General features: G+C 33.0%; 1 protein-coding gene across 1 annotated transcript in view; it reads right to left on the reverse strand.

Moving 5' to 3' along the window:
• LOC130452990 (kinesin-like protein CG14535) overlaps positions 1-22858 on the reverse strand; it is a 252562-nt gene that overhangs the window by 207671 nt on the left and 22033 nt on the right. The window contains exon 2 of the mRNA XM_056792558.1: positions 10009-10177. Coding sequence (XP_056648536.1) covers positions 10009-10177 — 169 coding nt within the window. The remainder of the gene's footprint in view (positions 1-10008; positions 10178-22858) is intronic.

Below are 22858 nucleotides of genomic sequence, written 5' to 3' on the forward strand. Positions count from 1 at the left end.
CGATCATACCGAGGGTGAGGAAACTTCTACTGGAGGTGGTGAGTGTTCACACTCTTGTAGGAGTCTCAAAACTGCCATTGAGGGTGCTGAGTACTCACATCTCAGTGTTGATCGTGCTAGGGCCTCCAGCCATCCGATTATATCGAGGTTAAGGACACTTTTACTGGAGAAGCTGAGTATTCACACTCCAGTAGGAGTAGGAGTTATTCTTTTGTTCCTTCATGACAAAATCATCCCCATATCCTCTTTTTTTATTCATTATGATCCTAACATTTCTTATATTTTTTACTGATATATTCAGGGCTCAGATTGTCATTATCCCTATGTCTACTTGCTCTTCCATTTTTTTAAATGTATCTGCTACGATTACTATTTCGCCAGTATACAGGGTGTCCCACGAAGAGAAACTATCTGTAAAAGGCAAAGTACTTCAAAGTCAACTGTAACTTTGTTATTTTGGATAGAACACCCTATATATTAATACATTTTTGAAATAAACATGAAATTTCAGTATACTTTTGTCTAAAAACTTTTTCAAAAAATGCATTCGATTTGAGTTATGGATTTTTTTATATTTTATATAAAATTTGACAATTGCAGACCCTTATAAATTATTTTTTTACGAGGATACCTTTAAAGATATAAAAATGATTTTTATTCGGTTGCTTTGAGCTTTGAGCAATGAATCTATGTTAGAGAATTTTTTATTTTATACAGGGTGTGTATAAAAATTCTTCAAATTTCAACTTCATAAATATGAAATTTCTTTATTTTTTTTTTCAATAGAACTACCCAGTTTTTTTATTTTAATACATTCAGTGGTGAAAAATAAGGCAAATTCATTATAATATATGATATATAATACTTTTTTATATCTAAACCTCACCGTTATCCAGATATTAAATGTTGTCTGAATATCCAAGTATTTTTCAATATACATACAGTCTTAACTCCCGTGGGCCACCCTGTATAGGTAATTATCAGTTTATTTGTATCGATTCCTAGTTTTCATGACCAATTATCGTCTCCAGTTAATAGTTCTTCTCTTTTACTGTTTTCATCATCATATCAATGACAAGTATGAATAGATTGTGCAAAAATTTTATACTAGCTTTCGTATGAAAACTAATATCGAAATCATCTAATAATTATTCAACATACTATAAAGGCCAATAGATATTATGAGAATGAAACGTAAACTGTTCTTACTTTCTGACTAGCTCTCGTATCAAGTATTAAAAGACACCAATATCAAATAAATGTTTCAAATCATTTCTCGATAAGTTTCTCTAACTTAATTACATCGCTTTTTAATGATCCTAATAATGTTTTAACAAAAAATAAATGTGAGAAGCTGGGGGCAGTTAATTGGATGAAACCCGGTAGTTTCTCACAGACAATCCCCTTTCATTTTTAATAGCCAGACATATAGCTTATGAAAAGTAATAAGATACTTTCCTTCCCAGAAAAATTGAATTGGGGGAATAACACGATAAATTATTTTGTATATTTAAAGGTTGTAATGAAATTAAATATCTTTTTCCAATCATATTTGATTCAATGTTAATTTGAGAAATATCCAATTTCAAAATATCTCGTAACAGGATATACCAGAGCTCTGCAATTATTACTATTATAGCATCCAAGTCTCAATAAATCCCACTGACTTCCTACCCTCCATTAGAGAGTAATAGCTCATTGAATACCAGGGACTTGGTTTCACTAGAGAGTTCTAGCTCATCAAGTACCAAGGAGTTGGTTCCACTAGAAAGCTCTAGCTCATTGAGTGAGTACCAGGGATGTAATTCCACTAGAGATTTCTAGCTCAATGGGTACCAGGCATTTGGCTCCACTAGAGGGTTCTAGCTCATTGAGTACCAAGGACTGGGCTTCACGAGAGAGTTCTAGCTCAGTGACAACTAGAGACTTGGCTCCACTAGAGAGTTCTAGTTCATTTAGTATCAGGAACTTGACATTCCCTCTTGATCGTTCACCACTATGTAATTTTTTTTCTTCAAAATCTGATGATTGATGCTGCAAAATTCGGCTCGTTTGCGTGCCCGGTCACAAAGGCAAAGATGAAGCAGATTCACTCGACAGATTGGGATCGGTGAGCCCACCAATAGGTCCAGAACCCATCTTTGATGTGCTGTCATCACGTCTTTCAACATCCCTCTCTCAAGGCGGGCTTTGCAGAGATAGATTAGACAAGTGGAGGCCCATATAGATGAACTCCGTTCATTTCTCAATAACTCCAGCTGAAAAGGCGCGAAATCTATTACCGCAATATGTCAACAGCTTAGAGCCTCACAGTTTTAATTGAGAGATCTTGATAAATCGCATTCAGTTTAATCGATATTTGAGTTGCATGTGCAGCAGTAGTCCAAGCAAGTTTTTTAACCTATTATACAATGATATTTTTAATGCAATATTTTTTATGTTTCATTTTATGCAATATAAAAATAGTTGGAACTTACCCAATATCAATTTAAGACCTATAATGAGCCTTTTAATCATTGTATATTCCTTCATATTTGCATTATAGTTCATTAGAATATTGCATGGACTGAACATTTTTTAGAGGACGCAATTTTATGTAGGGGTCAATACAAGCTTAAACCCAATTTTCTAAGGTTTCGGAAACCATCAATCTTACAAAAAAATTGTTGAGACATATTTTGTAGCAATTCGCTTCGCCTACAATTGTGTCTATATGTTCAGGCTGTGGCTTATAATCTAATTCAACATCGAATGTGAAGGTTCAAGAACTGAAAGGATTCAAAGATGGAGTCAAATTCATTTTCTTCCATTAATTCCAATAGAGGCACACACATGAAAAATTACATAAACATAATTATAGATAAAGCGATTCGCTACAAAATACGTCTGAACAAATTATTTGTAAGATCAATAGTTTCCGAGATATCGCGAAAAACGTGTTTTCGCCTTTTTTTCCAAGATGGCGGCCGGGAGACAAAGGCAGCAACCACACAAACTTGCGGTTACGATTATATTGACCCTCCCCTCATAAATAAAATTGCGTCCATTCAAAAATATTCAATTTTGCCCTTAAATTGTAACATTTCAACTCTTAATTTTACAACGTAATGTATTTTGTAGATTTTATACTTAGTAATATGAATTTGATATATTTAAACATTTCTGATTTATTGTTCATCAAATGTTGAGTTTCATTATATCGTTTGCACGTCGAAGAGTAAATTTAATGCATTTATTCATTAAACACATGTCCATTGTCACAAACAAGGCAAATATTCTCATATCTAAATTACGATCCGCTGCAACTACAAATAAATAATCGCTTCACTTTAAAATTTGCTATGTAAAATTAAATTGCACATTGTTACATTCTAAACATGCTTTTTTTACTGTGTTATGTTGATTGAAATAATAATTCCTAAAGGGTGTTTCAAAAGTAATATAAGTAATTCGGAAATAATTAAGAGTCAATATTCAATAAAATCAATTTAAGGATCAAAATAAAAACAGTTGTTTCGATACATACATTTTTTACACGAATTTATTTCTTTAAGGGGGTAATCTGATTTAAAAATGTGAAAAAATTGATTTTCTTGGCATATTTTTAAAGCTTATAGCCTTAAAAATGTGTCCTTGAACGGATTTTCAAAAATTAGGATTATTTCCAGAGATACAGTAGATTTTGTGATCTAATATCTCAAGTTCTAGTTCACCAATTCCTTTGAAATTTGATGGAAATCTTTTTTGAATGTCCCTCTACTTGAATTTCAATTCGAAAAGGTCGAAAAAAAAGGGTAAAACATGAAAATTGATTCAATGTCGACGCCATTTTGTGAATTTTATTTTATTTTAGGAATTTTTCAAATTTTTCTTCCAGATCATTACAAGGACTAGATTCATGTCAACCAGAGTGCACCGATTTTGTTATAGCCCCCACTTTACAAGTAATTCAAAGTAATTCATTGAAATTATGAATTTTTTTATATTCTTGAAAAGTCAATAGTATATAAAAAAATGTGTTCCATTTTTTTACATTAGTTCCAAAAATGCCTAAAATTTAGGCTTTTGATGATGTTAAATCTAAAGCTCCCTGGTCTTGACAAAAAAATTTTTCAAAATTTGATATATTTGCTAGATATATATTATATATCAATCAAAAGTAGTCATAGACATATTCAATACTTCTTATGACTTTATTTACATTTTTTCAGAATTTCAGAAGTTTTTTTCAAAAAGTTCAGCTTGAAAAATGAAAATTTCCGACAAAGAGAAACAGTGTGAAAAAAACATATGCAAGACAATATCTAAAAAGCCCCTTAAATGCAAACTAGAACTAGAAGGTCAAATAATACAACAAATAATGTAATACCATATCCATAACCAGTTATGGCGACATAGAAGCGATGGTAAGAAGACATGAAGCTAGAGCAAATAAGGTCGAGGAATAAAATATATGATAAAATGGTGAAAAATATGTAAAAATTAAGATCCAATTTGAACATGGAGTAGAGATCGATCACGAAAGAAGAAAGCGACAATCTGGATCCAGCATGAAGAAAGTTGTAGTAGAAAGAACAAGCTTTGGAAAAAAGAAGAAGCTCAATGAAGCTCCATAAAATATTTCGAGATTTTCTTAAAGTAAAATTTTCTTTGCTAAAATGAATGTTGATTTGACATGAAAATTTTTTAACAGTGTGAATGTGATTATGGTTTTTTTCTCAAAGTATTTAAATTTTGTTTCAATCTTTGATCTTTCTTATCTAAGGTTAAGTTGTATTTATATGATTTTGATAAACGGACTCAAATTTTGGTTTTTGACTATTGATATTTATTCCCAAGTGAAACACGATATTAGAGACATCGTTGCATTAGATATTAAAGAGCGTTGATCGATATTCAATAAATGCTCAAAAGAGATACTCGTAAATTCCAATCCTCACTCTACATTTTGGTCTCGATCTCATAGTTATGCATACATGACACACAGAATGAGAGTTCACTATATTCAACTGAAGAATATCAACTTTTTCAACATATTTTTGAGTGTTCCATACGAATTTTCCTTTGTATACGACTGTTCAACATACACTACAACTATGAAGCCGGCCTGTTCGGTTATGATGGAAGGGTCTCATATTTAACGTTTGGTATTGTTTTTTCGCATGTTTCTAGAATAAAATTATTCCAGAAATTCTTGTTAGTATAAATACCAGCTTGTTTATCAGCTGAAAGATCTGAAAGAATTATTATATTCAACAGATGAAGTTACTAGTGAATTTTGATCAATTATGTAAATTAGTGAATAGTTAATTATTAATAGAATGTCTAGTGTGAGTGATTGATTAAATTGAGTAGATAATTAACACTGTTCATAATTTCACCCCACCTTTAAAAATAGTTTCAATAAATATGAATACATCCGTAAATTATTTGAAAATTTGTGTGGTGTCAACTTGTTTAATCGCAAGTACAATCACCGCGATTCCCTCGATACGATATATTTTGATACGGACTTGCGATTCCTTCAAATTTGGACTTCAATAGGCTCACATTCAACAGTAACAGGTTGTTAAATAATAATGTATAGATAGGTCAGGAACAGGCAGGAAAATCAGATACACGGAAATGTTAATATTTCTGTTTGTAGCAAACTCGGCGGAGTTCGCTCAAAGCACAACAAAACTCAAATGCTCTGTAGCTTTTGAAATTCAAATATTCATCACTGGTATAATGAAAAATATATCGTTTGACGTGGTTAATTTCAGAATATGCTTCCAGGTTTATATCAAGAATCATCCCTTTATATTAATCGTTATAAATGTGTCTGAATCCAAACCGAGATTGAAACTTTTCTTTGGTTTGTCCGTCCTAAGCAAGTTTAATCTTTTATTTGTGTTTAGAAGTTTTCCTGGCAGTTCATTAGGGAGAGTTTGTTGTTAGCATCCAGTGACCTATCTGGACAATTGCTTAATTTCAAAGTAACTAGATTAGAAGAGGATGTATATGTGGAAAACTGTTTTTGCTCAAACTGAACGAAACTGACAATCAATAGATTTACACGGATTTCTCCACTGAGTACATTCGAACTTTAATGAAAAGCATTCTGTAGAAAGTTCTTGCCTACAGAAATGATAAATGCATATAGTGAATGGAGCAGATAAATGACTTTGAAAGTGAAGATCTATCTCTTACTAATTTGCGACTTTTCAGAGATGATTATATAGTTTACAACCACCTCTCCCTTCTTGCCAATAAGACATTTATTTCCAGTTTCCAGATACAGTCCAAATCCATCTCTACCTCATACAACTATCTCGCCCTCAGGCTCCACCTTATATTTACTCAACCATTATCCCAGCTTCCGATCCAGCGCTACAAAATATGTGACAGTAAATTGACTAGATTCATAACCTTTAGCAATTCTTCCAATTTTTGTTAGATAGTTGGCTTGAGTAGCTGCCTATGAAAGACCTATCATCGAATTGAATTGCTTGGTGTTAATTAAAAGCTCGTTCGCGTTAGAAATTGATTTAAATGCATTTATCTGTCAATATATATCAATTGATTCAGCTCTATTCAATTAATTTCTGTTTCCAAATTTAAAAAACTGTCTTGATGGGAAGCGATTTCTTTAGTCAAAAAGGCAATTCTCAAGAAGTTGTGAAGACATTTTTGCACCAAAAGTTGTCACACAAGTAGAATATAGTTTGTAGGCGATTGGATTATGCTCAAATTAAGCTTAAAAAACGTCTATCAATGTATAAGTACTTTCTCTATGAGGACTGAGTTATATGAGGAGTTTCCGGCCTTAAGAAGAAACATTAATTTGCTCTATAATCATTTTCACATTTCCACATGGGCTCTTTTTAAGTCTTTGCACTTTTTTCAGTAACCTTTTGAACCCTTCACAAAACGATACGTATAAGTCCTTGTCTGATGAAAATTTATTTTTCTGAAGTGAAACTTTGAGGTTAGAAAACAGGAAAACCTCAGTAGAGGTCATATTTGGTGAATACGGTTGGTGGTCAATCAATTCGTTAATTTTCAACCATGGCGATTACCGAAGTGTTAGAAGGTGCGTTTACAGGTAGAAAGGCTTTGTCTTTCTCTTCTTTAAAAGTTTTTTCGAATTTATCTTTATACCTGATCAAACAATGATGCATAATACTAATAATGCTTCATCTTTCTGAAGGTAGTCGAAACAAAGCAGTGACCTTCACTTTTTCGGTAGATTAGAATGTCTTTGTCCCTTTCGGGACTAGTTGGCCCTCCGCAACCCACTGCTTTTTTGTTTCAGTGTTGACTTGATTACCCTTTTGATCCAAAGTGAGCAATGACAGCACCCAACGCTTGGACGCATGCATACAGAAACATTTGATGAACTTTCTCAACGAAACATCGCTTGTTGTCGCAGTTGTTTGTCGTCGTTTGAACGGCCTCATTTGAATTCAGAAACAGAAAATTTACTATTTCAAGTGATGGTGCAGATTCTTCGTACATAATGTCTAAAACCTCTTTCATTTACGTGAGTGCACTGCCTTACAAAATCAATCAAACAGAAACTGAGCATCCAAAATTACCAAACTTACATTGGTAAATGCTGACATCTTCTGACCGAGGTATGAATTTTTTCTAACAACTCTTGCAGAAGGTACGTGAATCATCTTATGTCAGTCAGATACACTATTATTTGAAAAGTACTATTCAACCACTATACGAGGGCTGCTACTTAAGTTTTGAAATATGACAGTGATATTAGTATGTCAAATATGACGCTGCTATTGTGAAGTTTGACATTTTCAATGGTAATCGTCTACAAAACGTGTTGTCATACGACAAAGCTGTTCATGCAAAAAACACTTTGAAGCAAATTGTCGCCTGTTTTTTAGGAATAACTGGACTTGTCACCACCGTTCCATTAGAGCAACATCTACCAGCATTTATTTGCCAGAATTCTACGAAATAAATCAGGGAAATCAATCATGGAAAGGAAGCAGTTTCCACCACGATAATTTGAGGTCGCACACGTCAATTCAAAGAAAAAGTTTTTGACAAACAATGATTTCTTTTTATTTCCGTCAAAATAAATTGCTGAAGAAGAGGTTGATTGCTCAAATCATATATTTTGGAAGTACTTCAATCGGAATGAAAAAAATGCTTCAATAATTGGTTCAAACGCATGGAAAAGTGTATTGATATTACAACTTAAGTATCAACCTTCGTATTAACTAGCTTTCTAATTGTTCTGTATGGACGGGTGTCAAAAATAGATCCATATACTTTATAAAATGGACAAAAAAATGCGAAAAAGTCAAATAATTCCACAACCATTATATATAGGTAGAGGACATGTATGTATAAAATTATTCTTATTTTTATGAACGTTATATCAAAAGGATAATATACAAGGTGTGCTTTTATAAAAATGGAATTTTGTTATTCACAATATTCGAAACTATACAGTAAAAAACGACAACCAGTATGATCCGGGAAAATTTGTATTTACAAAGCCTCATTTTCATTTTGCGAAATTTTCCAAATATAATGATTTTTCAATATAAATTCAAATTCAAATACCCGGAAATTCAAATACGGAAATCAAATAAGTCGGTCTTATGAAATTCACCTTTGTTTTCAGGACTAAATCAAAAAATGCAATAAAACATAGGGTGTTCAATTTAGAATTTCACAGTTGATGTCGATACTGAAGAATTGGGACACCCTGTATAATAATAAATAAGTCAATAATTTGAAAATTCCTTTAAATAGAAAGAATTTTTTTTTTGAAAACTATTACAGGTTTTCACATGTCATTCATTTGAAGCGTTAAAAACAATAATTTTTTTCACTAAAATATGTCGAACTTTAATCCTGAAAAAGTGTTTTTACGAGGTGTTCTTCTTAATTACTTTAATATGAAGCAGAATGCTGTCGAAAGTCATTGTATTTTGGTGAAAGTTTATTACGAACATGCTCTAGCCGAGCGGACGTCTCAAAAGTGGTTTGCACGATTTAAAAGTGGTGATTTTGGTTTGGAAGAAGATGAACGTCCTGGGCAGCCAAAAAAATTTGAATATAAAGAACTGGAAGCATTACTCGATGAAGATTGTTGCCATTTCAAAACGTTTAAAAGCAGCTAGATATATTCAAAAGCAAGGAAATTGGGTTCGACATGAACTCAAGCTCAAAGGCGGTTTTGCATGTCCCAAATGCTGCTGGAACGTCACACAACGAAGCCCAATTCAACGATAAAGCCGAATATCCATGGCGCATAGGTAATGCTGGGATAAGAAGGGTGTGCTGTAGTATGAGCTGCTAAATTCGGGTGAAACAATCAATTGAGAACGATAATGAACACAATTGATCTGTTCAAAGAGAGTAGTATCGTAAAAACGCCCGGAATATGCGGCCAGACACGAGGCAATAATTTTCCATCATGACAAGGCTCTGCCCACGTTTTACCTCGCCCGCTTTATAGCCCAGACCTTGCCCCTTCTGACTACCATTTGTTCCGATCAATGCAGAACGTCTTTACTGGAATACGGTTCACATCAGAGCAAGTTATCAAAAATTGGCTTGATCCATTCTTGGCGCAGTTCTTTTGGGATGAGATTCACAAATTGCCAAAAAGATGGGAAAAGGTCATAGCTTCAGATAGCCAATACTATTGTACATGTTTTTCTTAAGTAAACGTTCTAATTGAAAAAAAAACCGCACAGATTAGGTTTTAGACCATAATTATCAAGTTGACATCCATGATTATGTAAAAAGTGCCCAGAAAGTTATGGATTATTCGACATTTCATAATTACAGAAATTGTTTTTTGTGAAACATTTTTGGTTTGCTTCCCTTTAATGAATCTGTTGTTTTATAAACTCTCAAAGGGATAAATAATAATAGTTACTTCACGGATATATCGTGAATAAATCCAAAAATGTTTGTGTTAGCCCTATTTGGAAATAAAACTTTGAATACAGTTCACAAAATAAGAACAAAAATGTAATTTACCTTTCCAAGACCAGTGACCTCTCTCACACCGATTCTTCGAATAAGTGCCGGAGGAACAGGAGGTGGAGTTCTTTGTAGAGTACCGGCAAATCCTGATTCGTCTGCACCTTCAGATGAGTATCTGTTCTGACGATGAGGTGAAGAGCAAACACTCGTTTTTTGTGTCATCCTGAAAAACAAATAAAAAACAACACCATATAAAAATTATTAGTTTCTCAAACATTCTTATCAGTTATTTATATTGCATATCCTCATAAATTTACCAAACTGTCTACTACAGCCTTAGAGGCGTTACTGAACTTGTTTCCACTTCACCTCATAGTGAAAAAATAGGATCTACTACTGATAGGGTTAGAAAGCAATAAAAAGGTACCCTATTCGAAGTGGTAATTAACGACTGTCAATCATGGATCAATAAAAATCTTTCGCAAGCTCGAAATGTATCTCTATGTACAGAGATAATTTGAAGTTAGAGCAAGGAGCTGTATTAAATGAGATCTCTATTCCTCTAGGAACATCACTAGTAGTAAACAAATGTACTCAGTAATGTTCGGATAGAAACCTCCAACAAAATACAAAATAACTTCTAGGTACAGGTAAAGATTAGCCTGTAAAGCCAAAAGAGCGCCACACATGTTTCATAGAATTCAAATAAACAACGACCTGAAATTAGTTGGATTAATTCACCAAGTGAATTGAAAAGAAAATATCTTTCTTCGTTGTTTAGTTTTTGCAATGCAGCATGTTCAAAATGCATTAAGCTGACAGAAAAAATTGAAATATCAAGAAAATGAAGTTAGACTGGGAAAGGAGAAGCAAGTATACGAAATAAGGTCCAATGCTTTTTTCTCTAAGCTTGTAGAAGATGGGTGGAAATAGAAAAGCTTCCCAAAGGATCTAACCAAATCTGTTTTCACTGTTTTTGCCTGTTTAAGAGTTACTCTACAATAAGGTTTTTGAAAGAATGTTGCGTCTAAAAACATATAGAAAATCAAGGAAAAAATATCGAGAAAATCTTTTAAAAAGATGTGATGATTGCAGATCCAAAAAAGTACATATTTCAAGGACATGGTACAGTTGTAAACCTAGTGCAAGATTTCAGGGTATTAGATTCCAAATAGAAGACTGAAAATTACTCAAAAAAAGTAGCCAAACAAAAATTCGACAAATAATATTTTGGTGAAATTTTGATGGAGAGGTGAAATCTTCCACAACTCAGACACTATTGTTTCTAAACAGATCTTAAAAAGAGGAAAAGCTTTGATTCCCATGATTATACGAAAAGAAGTACCTGTTAGGACTTAAAAGTTACATGATGTTCAAAATCAGTTATTAAAACATTTTGGCCGGAATAGATCAACAGAGAAGAACTAACGATTTACAAAACCTATTGCATCCTGAGGTTACTGATGAAGAAGCTGGTGCTTATATGTTGAAGAAAATCTCAAAGCTTTCCATATCCAAAATTGGAATCAGAAACTAAAATCATTTATCAAATTATAATAAAAAATAACCAAATACATAATTTGTTCAACTCGCTGTTTTGGTTAAAGTATTTATGCTTGCCTGCAAGGAGTTCAAAAATGAGGACCGAAAATTTTGGGAAACTAAGAACTGTAATCTTATTATCTAAATGAACCTGTAGCTCGTTCATTCTTGTTTGGAAACTAATCGAGTTAATCGGATAGTTATAAGATAGGATCTTCTCTATTCTAGTAAACCAGTGAGTGAATGCGATCAGCTGACGGGTTGTTTCATTTGTCTATGGTTTTTTGAACATTAAAAATCATTTATTTCTCTCATATAAGTGTTCATTATCACATCATTGATAGGCTACTGAGGTTTACGGTTTTTATACTTTTCGGCATTTCAACATAAAAATAACTTATTGGTATTGAGTGCGAAAACCCTATGAGTTGGTTAATCATTAATAACTGCTCAATCACTATTATCAAACATATAGAATTTGTTATTTTGCTGAAGAAGAAAAATGACTTCATGACAACACAAAAAATGAAATGTTGGTCTTTGTAGACAATGAAAACACAGTTCGCAGTTTCGAACCACAAAAATTTTCAAACCAATTCTAATTCTTAGAACAATAAATTGAATTGACTAAAAATTGTCGGTCATTGAATCTCTTGTAAACAAATTAATTTGGGACACCAAAACTTTCAAAAAACAAATCGTTTATCAGGTACATCCACACACAACTACATCCATAACAAAAACATTCTCAGAATTTTTTATACTTTTCTCGATATACGAAAAGTATAATCTCGCACATTTCCAACCAATTAATCACCATCAGACTCAATTCCAACGTTGGTAACTGATGTAATGTGTCTCATACATCATCGTCTCTTTCATAGATGCAAGATGATGAAAATTATTTCATTTCGTTGTCAAAACTTTTATTAATAAAAAACTAAATATTCCATAATTAAATAATAAACTTTGAATGGAACATTAAATTTGATATTAATAAAGACATACATCCAAACAATTATTGCGTTTACTATATGTTGATAATTTTATTTAATAAAAAATTTGTTTTCACTTCTATTGTTGTGAATTAGTGGAAATTGACATATTTAAAAACTTGGGTAGCAACCCTCGTATTGCAAAACATTCCCAACATTAATACAAATGCTGAACACTCCTATCTATTCAATCGAGAAAATACACCGAGAAGTGTAACTTGTACACTGATTGACCATTAACGTATCTGTCACCCTTATTGACAAAACTCGCTTTTTTAACACATTCCCGTCGGCTGTTATCATCTTGCAAAACCCGCCACGTTGATACTTCGATACTGCAGTAAGACGTGACGATAAGGATAAGGATAAACTTCACTTGTCCTATAACCCGCTTAGAGATTCTACTAGATCTAGATCGAACATTAAAACATTTATTGTTCAAGGGTCAAAACTATGAAGACGACAAACCACTTAACAACTCTCTTTCCTTCTTTTCTTGTATCATTTTTATTGTGTCACTTTTTTTATCAGACTATGTGGTGTTTTTCTCTTTCCGTGTCCGCACCAGTTTAAACAGATTTTAACTATTCGGTGGCCTTTTGGTTCTTGTTTGAGCTTCTCAAAAATTACCTCATTACCATTTTTTAGTTAATGATGGTGCCTTATTTTCCTACAGTTATCCATCTGAACTAACAGACGATAAATATTAGAATAATTTTATTTCATTGATAGGAATTACTTCCATTTAATAGCATCCAGATACATTAAACGTGATATAATCTCTAATTGGAAGAACTTTTCATTTTTCTTGGAGCACGGGAAAAGGCAAAAGTAAATAAACGGCTGATTACACATAAAACGCATTATTGGTTTTCAGAGGATTTCCTAAAGGGGGGACCAATAAGAGTTTTTACCGCATTTACCCCTGCCTACTGGCTGAACGTTTTATCCCCATCATACTTATTCTGTTTCAATCTCAAAGATGTCTTCGGCAATAAGTCGAAGCAATAACACATTAGGATGTTCCACAGGACCGGTTTAGTGATTGAGGAGCTTTAACATTCATAATATTTGCGCATTTTGTCTATTATAGACAGTTCATTTATTGAGATCAATCATTGATATCCCTAAGATTGAATTATTTGCGATTCAATATCTCTAACATTCGACATTCATCTAACATGAAAAATATCCCTTAGATTGAATTATTCATGACTCAACATCCATAGCATTGAATTATTTATGATTCAATATCCCTAACATTGAATTATGGAAGATTCAATATCCCTAACATTGAGTTATTCATGATTCAAGATCTCTACCATTGAATTATTCATGATTCAATCTTCTAACAATGAATTATTCATTATTTAATATCCCTTACATTGAATTATTGATGATTCAATATCTCTAAGATTGAATTATTCATGATTCAATATTCCTAATAGTGAATTATTCGTAATTTAATATCGCTTACATTGAATTATTCATGATTTAATATCCCTAACATTGAATTATTCATAATTCATTATCTCTAACATTGAATTATTCATTATTCAATATCCCTAATATTGAATTATTTATGATTCAATATCTCTAACATTGAATTAATCATTATCCAATATCCCTTACATTGAATTATTGATGATTCAATATCGCTAACATTGATTTATTTATGATTCACTATCCCTAACATTGAATTATTCATAATTCAATATCTCTAACATTGAATTATTCATTATCCAATATCCCTCACATTGAATTATTGATGATTCAATATCGCTAACATTGATTTATTCATAATTCACTATCACTTACATTGAATTATTCATGATGCAATATCCCCAAGACTGAATTATCTGGGTTAGAAGGCTAATTAAATCAAAAAGAATAAAATAGATTACCAACGCAATCTTTGTAGTGAAATTTCAAACTTAGATTACTGTATCAGTGATTCCATAAAATCTTATGCTAAGAATCAAGAAACATTCATTTCTTCTGGAAATTTAAACCGAATGTGGTGATGTAATTTATTATGGTGAAGTCGACTGGTTGAGCAGCGGTACATCAAAATCAGCTTTTCATAAAGCAAACAGAAAATGCTGCTAATATTTACGTTAATAAATAATCTGCTTTGCGAGGTCCTATGTCATGTTGAAACAACATAAAAAGTACGGGCATCTAGGTCAACCATATTCTGGGTATCTTTATTTTTTGATAATTTCGATATGACGTTCGATAAATTTGACCATATACTTTTTAATCATATTCGTTTCTACTTTCATATAGATTGATAAAAGCTTGTTATTTTAATTTATATCCCATATTTTGTTATACCTAAAAAACTTGACGTTACGTTATAAAGCCGATGCTGAGGTTACGAAAATGTAATATTTTGAGTGTCCTCCCTAAACACATCGGTCTGGGTAAAGGATTACATATGTACGTCACGATTTTGCTCTAACGAGGGGAGCTGAATGATGGAATAGCAGACAAGAAATCTTTACTGTTGATGGGCTCCAGCGCAAGAATGTGTGAAATTGGAAATCTTGATATTATTTTTGATCCTAGGAATGTAGGTAATTCAACATTTTGAAAAATTACCTAGCGCCATATGTTTCGTTAGAGCAAAGTACGAGGCGTGAAATGAAAGTTGAAAATCTTAATCTTTCCCTTGATAAATCTCATGAGTTCAATTTTATTTGTTATAAAAAATTTTCGTGTACAAATGAAGAGTCATTCATAATAAAAGAAAATATTCTCATTTTTATCATTTATATGTACGTATCGATACTTATCTTAAACAAAATCCAACATATCTGTCAACCAAAGCATATATGGATATAATGTAGAAGTTTATTTATTCAGCCACCCATATCTCCAGATCTAGCTGGCTTTGATTTTTAAACGAAGAGCCAAATAAAAGATTCAGATAATTCAGTAACTGTACAGGCTGGGTGGATTGAGTAGCCCAGCAAGTGCTGGTGCCGTTCCCAAGCCCGGATCAAGGAGGAGGGTTCCCAGGTAAGGTTAGCAACCTGCCTAGGGTAAAAAAAATCATAGCTCAAAGCACCGGAGATGCAGCCTCGGAACAAGGACAGATAACACGGAATTCGACCCCCGCACGAAATAGGAATAAACTCTACAGGAAGAAGCAACAAGTGCATTTTCTGAAACCAAAAAGAAAGGTAGAAGATTATCAAAAATAAACAATTACATCTTAGTATACTCTTGAGTAGAAAAAGATCAGAGAGCAACATCGGAAGTAGGAATACTAGTACAAGAAAAATACGAAGAAAATATGGTAAACGTAGAATATGTTAGCAATAGAATCCTGAAAGTAATAATGTCGTTCGACCATCCGCTACATATCCTATCAGTATATGCACCAGATATAAGCAAACGAGAAGAAGCGGCGGTAGATTTTTATGAAAGTCTTTAATCACAACTAGATAAAATACCAAATAATGGAAAGATAATGATATTAGGAGACCTTAAAGCTAGAGTAGGTAATGAAATCGTAGACGGGGTAAAACAAAAATACAACGAAGACGTAATCAGCGGAAACGGCGAAATGTTAACGGAATTTTGAGCACGTAACGAGTTGCGAATTAATAACACATCACTAACCGAATGTTTTTACCTGAACAAATCGTAGATGTAAGAGTTTTGACATCAGCTAACATAAGGACAGACCACAAGCTTGTCCTAGGGAAACTGAAGGTGATAACTCAATTAAAAAAGAAAACACCATCTGTAAAAACTAACAAATTCAACGTTGGATCACTCAACAATGAGAGCACAATTCAACCTTATTCAAACCGTTGTAAACAGCATATAACTCTTAATCCAATAATGCAGCAAGATACTCCCAATATAGCATGGCTTAAACTAAAAGAAAACATATATAAGGGTACTACAGAGGCCTTGGGAACCCGCACGGTATCACAGAATGGTAAATCTAACAATAAACCCTGATTTACCACTGAAGTCAAAAATATTACAAAGGAGAAAAAACAAATATATATCTAAAGAATAAGAACCATCCGACACCAAAGACCGAAACACATACATAGAAATAATAAATAGGGTGAATAACAGAGTTCGGAAAATTAAAGAAGAATAATGGCAGATATTTAGTGTTGAAATGGAAGCGGATATATACGGAGCGTAAAAACGAATTTGGAAATTATTAAGGGGTATGAAAAAGGGCACGAATGAAACTATGCAACTGAAAACAATCACAAACGAATCATGGGAAAAATACTTCAGAAATCTTTACACCGAAGTAGAAAATGAAGAAGAACCCTCAGAAAAAAAACTAGAAAACGACATTATAAACGAACCGGTAACAATAACGAAAGAGCAAGTAGCTGCGGCAATAAGTAAACTTAAAAATAGACAAGCTCCAAATGAAGATAAGATAACAAATGAGATGATCAAATACGGCGGAGAAGCCATGAAAGACGAGTACACAAAACTGTTTAACATCATAATTCAACACGGAAAAATACCAGAAGAATGGAAAAGAAGCGTAACAGTGCCTATATTTAAAAAAGGAGACAAAACTAATCCTGCCAACTATAGCGGAATAACCTTATTAAGCACCTCTTTGAAACTGCTTACAAAGATTCTTGCCGAGGACATAACGTCAATAATGCCAATCAGCGAAGAACAAGGCTTTCGAAAAAATCGGTCCACGATTGATGCATTATTTATAACAGGGCAATTAGTAGAAAAGTACTGAATGATGTAATTAAGATATTGGAAAACAAAAAGGTACCCAAAAAATATATAAGACTTATAAAAGATCTGAACACTAATACAACAACGCAAATCGCAAATACGAACAAACCACACCCCAATAGAGCATTTCGGAACAACGTCGGGCATCCGTCAAAGTGACAGCCTTAGCCCTCTACTATTGAATACTGTTATGGACCAACTGGTAGAGACCGTAAAAAACTTTGGACTAGGATACCGCATGGAAACCTACAAAATTAACATCTTATGCTATGCCGATGACGCCGTACTCATTGCAGAATCAGAAGACGACCTACAAAGAATTTTACACGCCTTTAGCAAACGCGCAGAAAATTTAAATATGGAAATTTCAACAAACAAGACATGCATGACCATAGCTAAGGAACCTCTGCGCTGCAAGTTAACAATAGACAACACCACTATAGACCAAATCATGTATTTCTAATACTTAGGATGCAAAATAACAAACACAGGATTCCTTGAAGATGAAGTGAGGAGACAAGTGAACAAAGCAGCTACAGTATCGGGACATCTTAAGCAACCAATTTGGAGAAATAAATACCTCAGTATACCATGCAAATCCAGAATCTACAAAACATGTGTGCGACCAATTATGACATACGGGGCAGAAACATGAGCAGAAACGTCAGTAACAAAGAGGATACTAAGAACAACAGAAATGAAAACGCTAAGAACTATAACGGGTTACACACTGAATGACAGACAAAGAAATACCGACATAAGGGAAAAATGCGAAACAGACGACATTGTCAGATGGGTGAGAAAAAGAAGAAGAGAATGGAACCAGCATGTCAACAGAATGACCACAGAAAGAATAGCAAAAATCGTACGTAACAACATTCCACGCGGAAGAAGACCTGTTGGACGACCACCAAAATGATGGCGGGACATGGTAAACAACCTCACAAGAACTACTGCAGAGAAACCGGAACTGAACAGGCGCTACACCTTCTACACGATGATGATGATGATGATGATGATGATGATGAGATAATTCAGTTTTAGGGATATAGACTCCTGAATAATTCAATATTGGGTATATTGAATCATGAATAATGAAATGTTAGAGATATTGAATCGCAAATAATCCAGTGTTTCCAGTCTTAGGGATATTGAATATTGAATAATTCAAAGTTATTTATATTGAATCGTGAATAATCCAATTTTAGAGATATTGGTTCATGAATAATTCAATGGAAGGGATATTGAATCATTGATAAATCAATGGAAGAGATATTGATTCTACGATCACTTCTACCACTAGAAAAAGTCCGTATGATTTCTTCTTCGGATACAGGTCACGAGGTATTACCGATGCCTTTTTGACAACCGAAGTTGACGTATATGAAGTACCAGATCTGGCTGCAATGAAGAATGAAATGTCTAGACAAGATTACGTTACTTTCGCAGTAGGACAACATGTTCTTGTCTAAAAGACAAAGAGACCTAATGAGGGACAGGGATAGGAACTCAAACCTTGATTTAATGGAGACTTTTGTCGTTATTTCAGAATGACCGTTACGTAGTTAGTGATTTACCTGCCTCGAAACGTTCTATGAAGGCATATACAGAGATATGTTCCTCAAAGAGGATCTAATATATATTGTGTGAAATGTTTTTGATGCCCAAAGAAAAATTCATCTTCACGAGAACGCCAAGAAAAGTCAGGTTTGGCCGACTGTAAGCTGACAAGCGTACACTTGGTACATTATCTTAGAATATCGATGGAAGATGAGCATGTACGCCAAGGATTTATTTATTTAGGAAATTCCAAAGTTTGAGGGGACGAAGGGTGGAATTATTTTCAGTTTAAACAAAACTGTGCAAAAACCTTAAAATTCAAGTTGAACCAAAGCAAATGAAGAAAATAATGTGAAAGTTTTTCCATCATAGAAAAGATATTTGGTTCTTTTTTCTCTATTATATCGTTGCTTCAAGATAAAAGATGACGGTAACAGAAAACAAAGCAAATATAGTTGATGAATGAAATTTGTATAAGTACTCATCTATCAAATGGAAAAAAAGTTTTTTTTCTCATAAAAGCGCCTACGATTCCTTTTTCATTATTCCGTTCATAATTAAAAATATTTCTTCAGCTCATTTTGGTATCAAGTTGAATACATTATTCCCTTAATCAAATACTCGCCCCTTAATCAAACTAATGAGCAGCTGAAATTATTATAAAAAAGATTTTAAATAAAAGGACAATCTTCACAAATAGAGTCGTTTTCATTAGCATTACTAAGAAAAGTAGGTGAAAAATATTCATTTTAATTTAATTAAAATTAATGAGGCGTGTACGTAACGAGAAATCATTTATTTTGAAGCTTTTGTAGGATGAAATGACATATATCGGATTCTATAGAATTTTTGGAAATACCTCCAGAAATATGAAGAAATCTTAAAATATAATGACTGCAGAAACAAATTTTATTAACCTCTGACAAATCACTTTGAGATTAAACCGCCAGTTTATCATAAATTTCCCCATATCATTTATCAAATTTTTCTACATTTTACAATTATTCATCGAGCTTGATTTCTGTTCATGACTGATTTTAATCTAATTTAACATATTCTAATATACTTTTGAACCATTAATTTGCCACGAAATTATTTGTCATGCTAAAGTTTTTAATTATAAAAAAACCTCAAATCACTTGTATAGGATCAAAAAGACAGAGCAGTAGTCATGAAATTGTGTATGTTTATAGAAAATTATTATTTTATAATCACGTTCAGCGGGTCTATTCAATCAAATTCAGTCTACAGCAAAATGAAAAATCACAAATTAGTGGGAAATGTATGAAATCATTGATGGATGATGCACGGAAGTTGGTAAATTCATCGAAATAGCATACAAGTCTTGGGACAGATTTTTGCAATTTTTGGGCCGTGTTAAGACATTTTAACCAGTATCAAGTTATCATGTAAGAAAAATCTCTATAAAATTTCAGTCCAGCCGATTCCGGTAAATCTTTTCCTTTCAAACTCATTTCATAGAGGGCATCTAGTTTATTCAGAAAACTACTAAAGCTCTTAGCTCCATCTTTCTAAATAGATCTAGAAGAGCTTCAGTCCATATGAACACTTGATCAAATACTCCTTGGGCATTAGAACAAAAGCACAATGAAACAAAGAAGGTAAAACGATGAGGTCTTCAAATTTCATTACCAAACGGAGCTACAGAATGATAGCATTAAAACAAATCGTATTGGTTCATACCAGAACAGCGAATTCGGTCAGAATTCGACCAGACCATTTGCTTTCCGGTATGATTTCAGTAAAGAGCCCGGCATTGATTTGGTTAGGATTGCTTTCCACGACGTTATATTACTTGCCGTGTCAAAACTTCTTTTTTTACCAACCACCCTCATAGATTTTCATTGGGACTTACCAGCAATGGTGAAGTTTCAATATTATATCGCTGAAAAATAAAATCGTTTCCAACATAAGTTTGATCTACCGATAACAAAATAATGATGTCTAGAATAATAAGGTAATCTTGCTCCAATTTTCCAACAAACGCCAGATCCATTGATACTCATCCAAACTCAAACATAATTCTCTTTAAATATCAAATTTGGAGGTTTGTAAGACGTCCATCGTAGGGTATGTCCTCTTAAGCAATCAACCAATACAACGTCTTGTACGTAATTTGAAATTTTCCTTCCTCCAGATTCAACCTTTCGTTGCAAGTTCCTCACTCTGCTGGCTACAGTATTCGCATTAAGACCTAGATGTCTTCTGATGGACCAGCCATCTTCCGATTCGGCAGTAATGACCGAGGAGGGATCAAGTACACTTTTATTTCAACATGCCCCACTAGAGTTTTAGTCCCATCAGAAGTGGTAATCAAGTAGTACCAACCATGGGATAATAAAGATCTTTAGCAAACTCTAATGCATTCCTATGGTATACAATTGGTGGGCATTTTTGAAAAAACTGATCACTATGTTTCAAAATACAATCACATCGTTTGTGAAGGCTATTCAGTTTACGTTTATGCTAGCATTTTAGTACAAAAATACCCTTAAAGCACTAGATTACAAACACGAAGTTACTCCAATATGGTAATACCAGATCAACAGGGTATCCCAGCCAATGGTACCAGGAGTCTACGTATTTTGGAGACAGAACTAAAAGATTCATAGTCTTGTACTTATTATCTTCTAGGTGAAGTTGCAGAGTAGCTGAAAACTCAAAACTCCAAACAATCTACTAAAACCTATAACTATAACTAACCTAACCTAACCTAACCTAACCTAACCTAAGCTAACCAAACAATCTACCAAAATCTATAATTTAGTACCACTTAAGAACCCTAGAATTCTGCAAATTTAGCAACAACTATTATGATTGACATTCGTTATTATTGATTATAATTTCTCAAATTGAAAAAATTATCGACATTTTCATGGTCTTGGAACAAGAATAATGATTTCAGGTTAATTGAAAGTGAAGGTATATTAATATTGATGAATAGCTGAAATTGAGTGAGAAAATTTATATTATCAATTCAGTATTTTTTGAGTGTTAATGTACGTTAGAAGTTTTTTAATGAAAAAAGTTGGTTGAATTAATTTTAAATTCTGAATGGTACTCCATATAAGGGATGCGTGCTTGACGACAGGGAGTTAAGTTTTGAAGTTTCGAATGAAACTTCGAAATATTATACCGCGAGATCCCGAATTAACAAAAAAATTAATTATCTACGTTCTAATAAATACTATCAGTTTTATTGCTTGATTTTTGATCAATCACTGAGGTTTGTATGTGTGTTATTATATATTTAAATTTTTTTATTCATCGATTTAACTCCCTTTCAATTCCATTTTTTCGGTGTAGAAATTTGGACCAATAATCGTCATCAACAGCTTCCAGGAATGCTTGAGATCGTTGTCATGGAAGATTTTCTACCGATCAGACATTGGTCAGAACCTGAAAACCTCATTTTTTAACTCAAAATGCACATAAAATTTTCGCGAAATTATTATGTTTTGAAGCCCATTGCAACCTCGTCTTATCCTCATGGATAATATTTCTATATATCTATTCAACCCTCAAACACAACGATGATCAATATTTTTTAGTATATAATTATTATTGAATAACCACGTTCATCAAATTCGAAGTAAATTCTCACAATTATATCCTGAAATTCTGAAACCATTCTAAGTACTAAATGTGGAACTAGTTGTATCAAGACCATAAACTCATAGTTTTTATCAAGAGGCTGAAAATTAGTGACAAAAAGAGACTTCAGTGCCACGTTATAAATCATATTTTTTTTCGAAATCGTCAAAATTCAAAAGTACTTGGAATTTAGACCAACTGAATAGATTTAGTTTAGTTGCTGAATAATATAATTATTTTTGAAAATTGGCATTTAAATCTTACTTCTTTTCATTCAATAATATCAATGGTAATTGAATTATTACTAATGTTAAATGGTTGACGTGTAATCTTCTGTGGATCATGAAGCGGATGACAGTTCAGTTATTTCAGTACTACCATTAAAAAGCAATGTCACTGCCGCAATGAACATTTAACTGTGAAAAGCATAATGTTTTTTCATAAAA

The sequence above is a fragment of the Diorhabda sublineata genome, chromosome 2 (assembly GCF_026230105.1).
Source record: "Diorhabda sublineata isolate icDioSubl1.1 chromosome 2, icDioSubl1.1, whole genome shotgun sequence".
Classification (NCBI taxonomy): Eukaryota; Metazoa; Arthropoda; class Insecta; order Coleoptera; family Chrysomelidae; genus Diorhabda; species Diorhabda sublineata.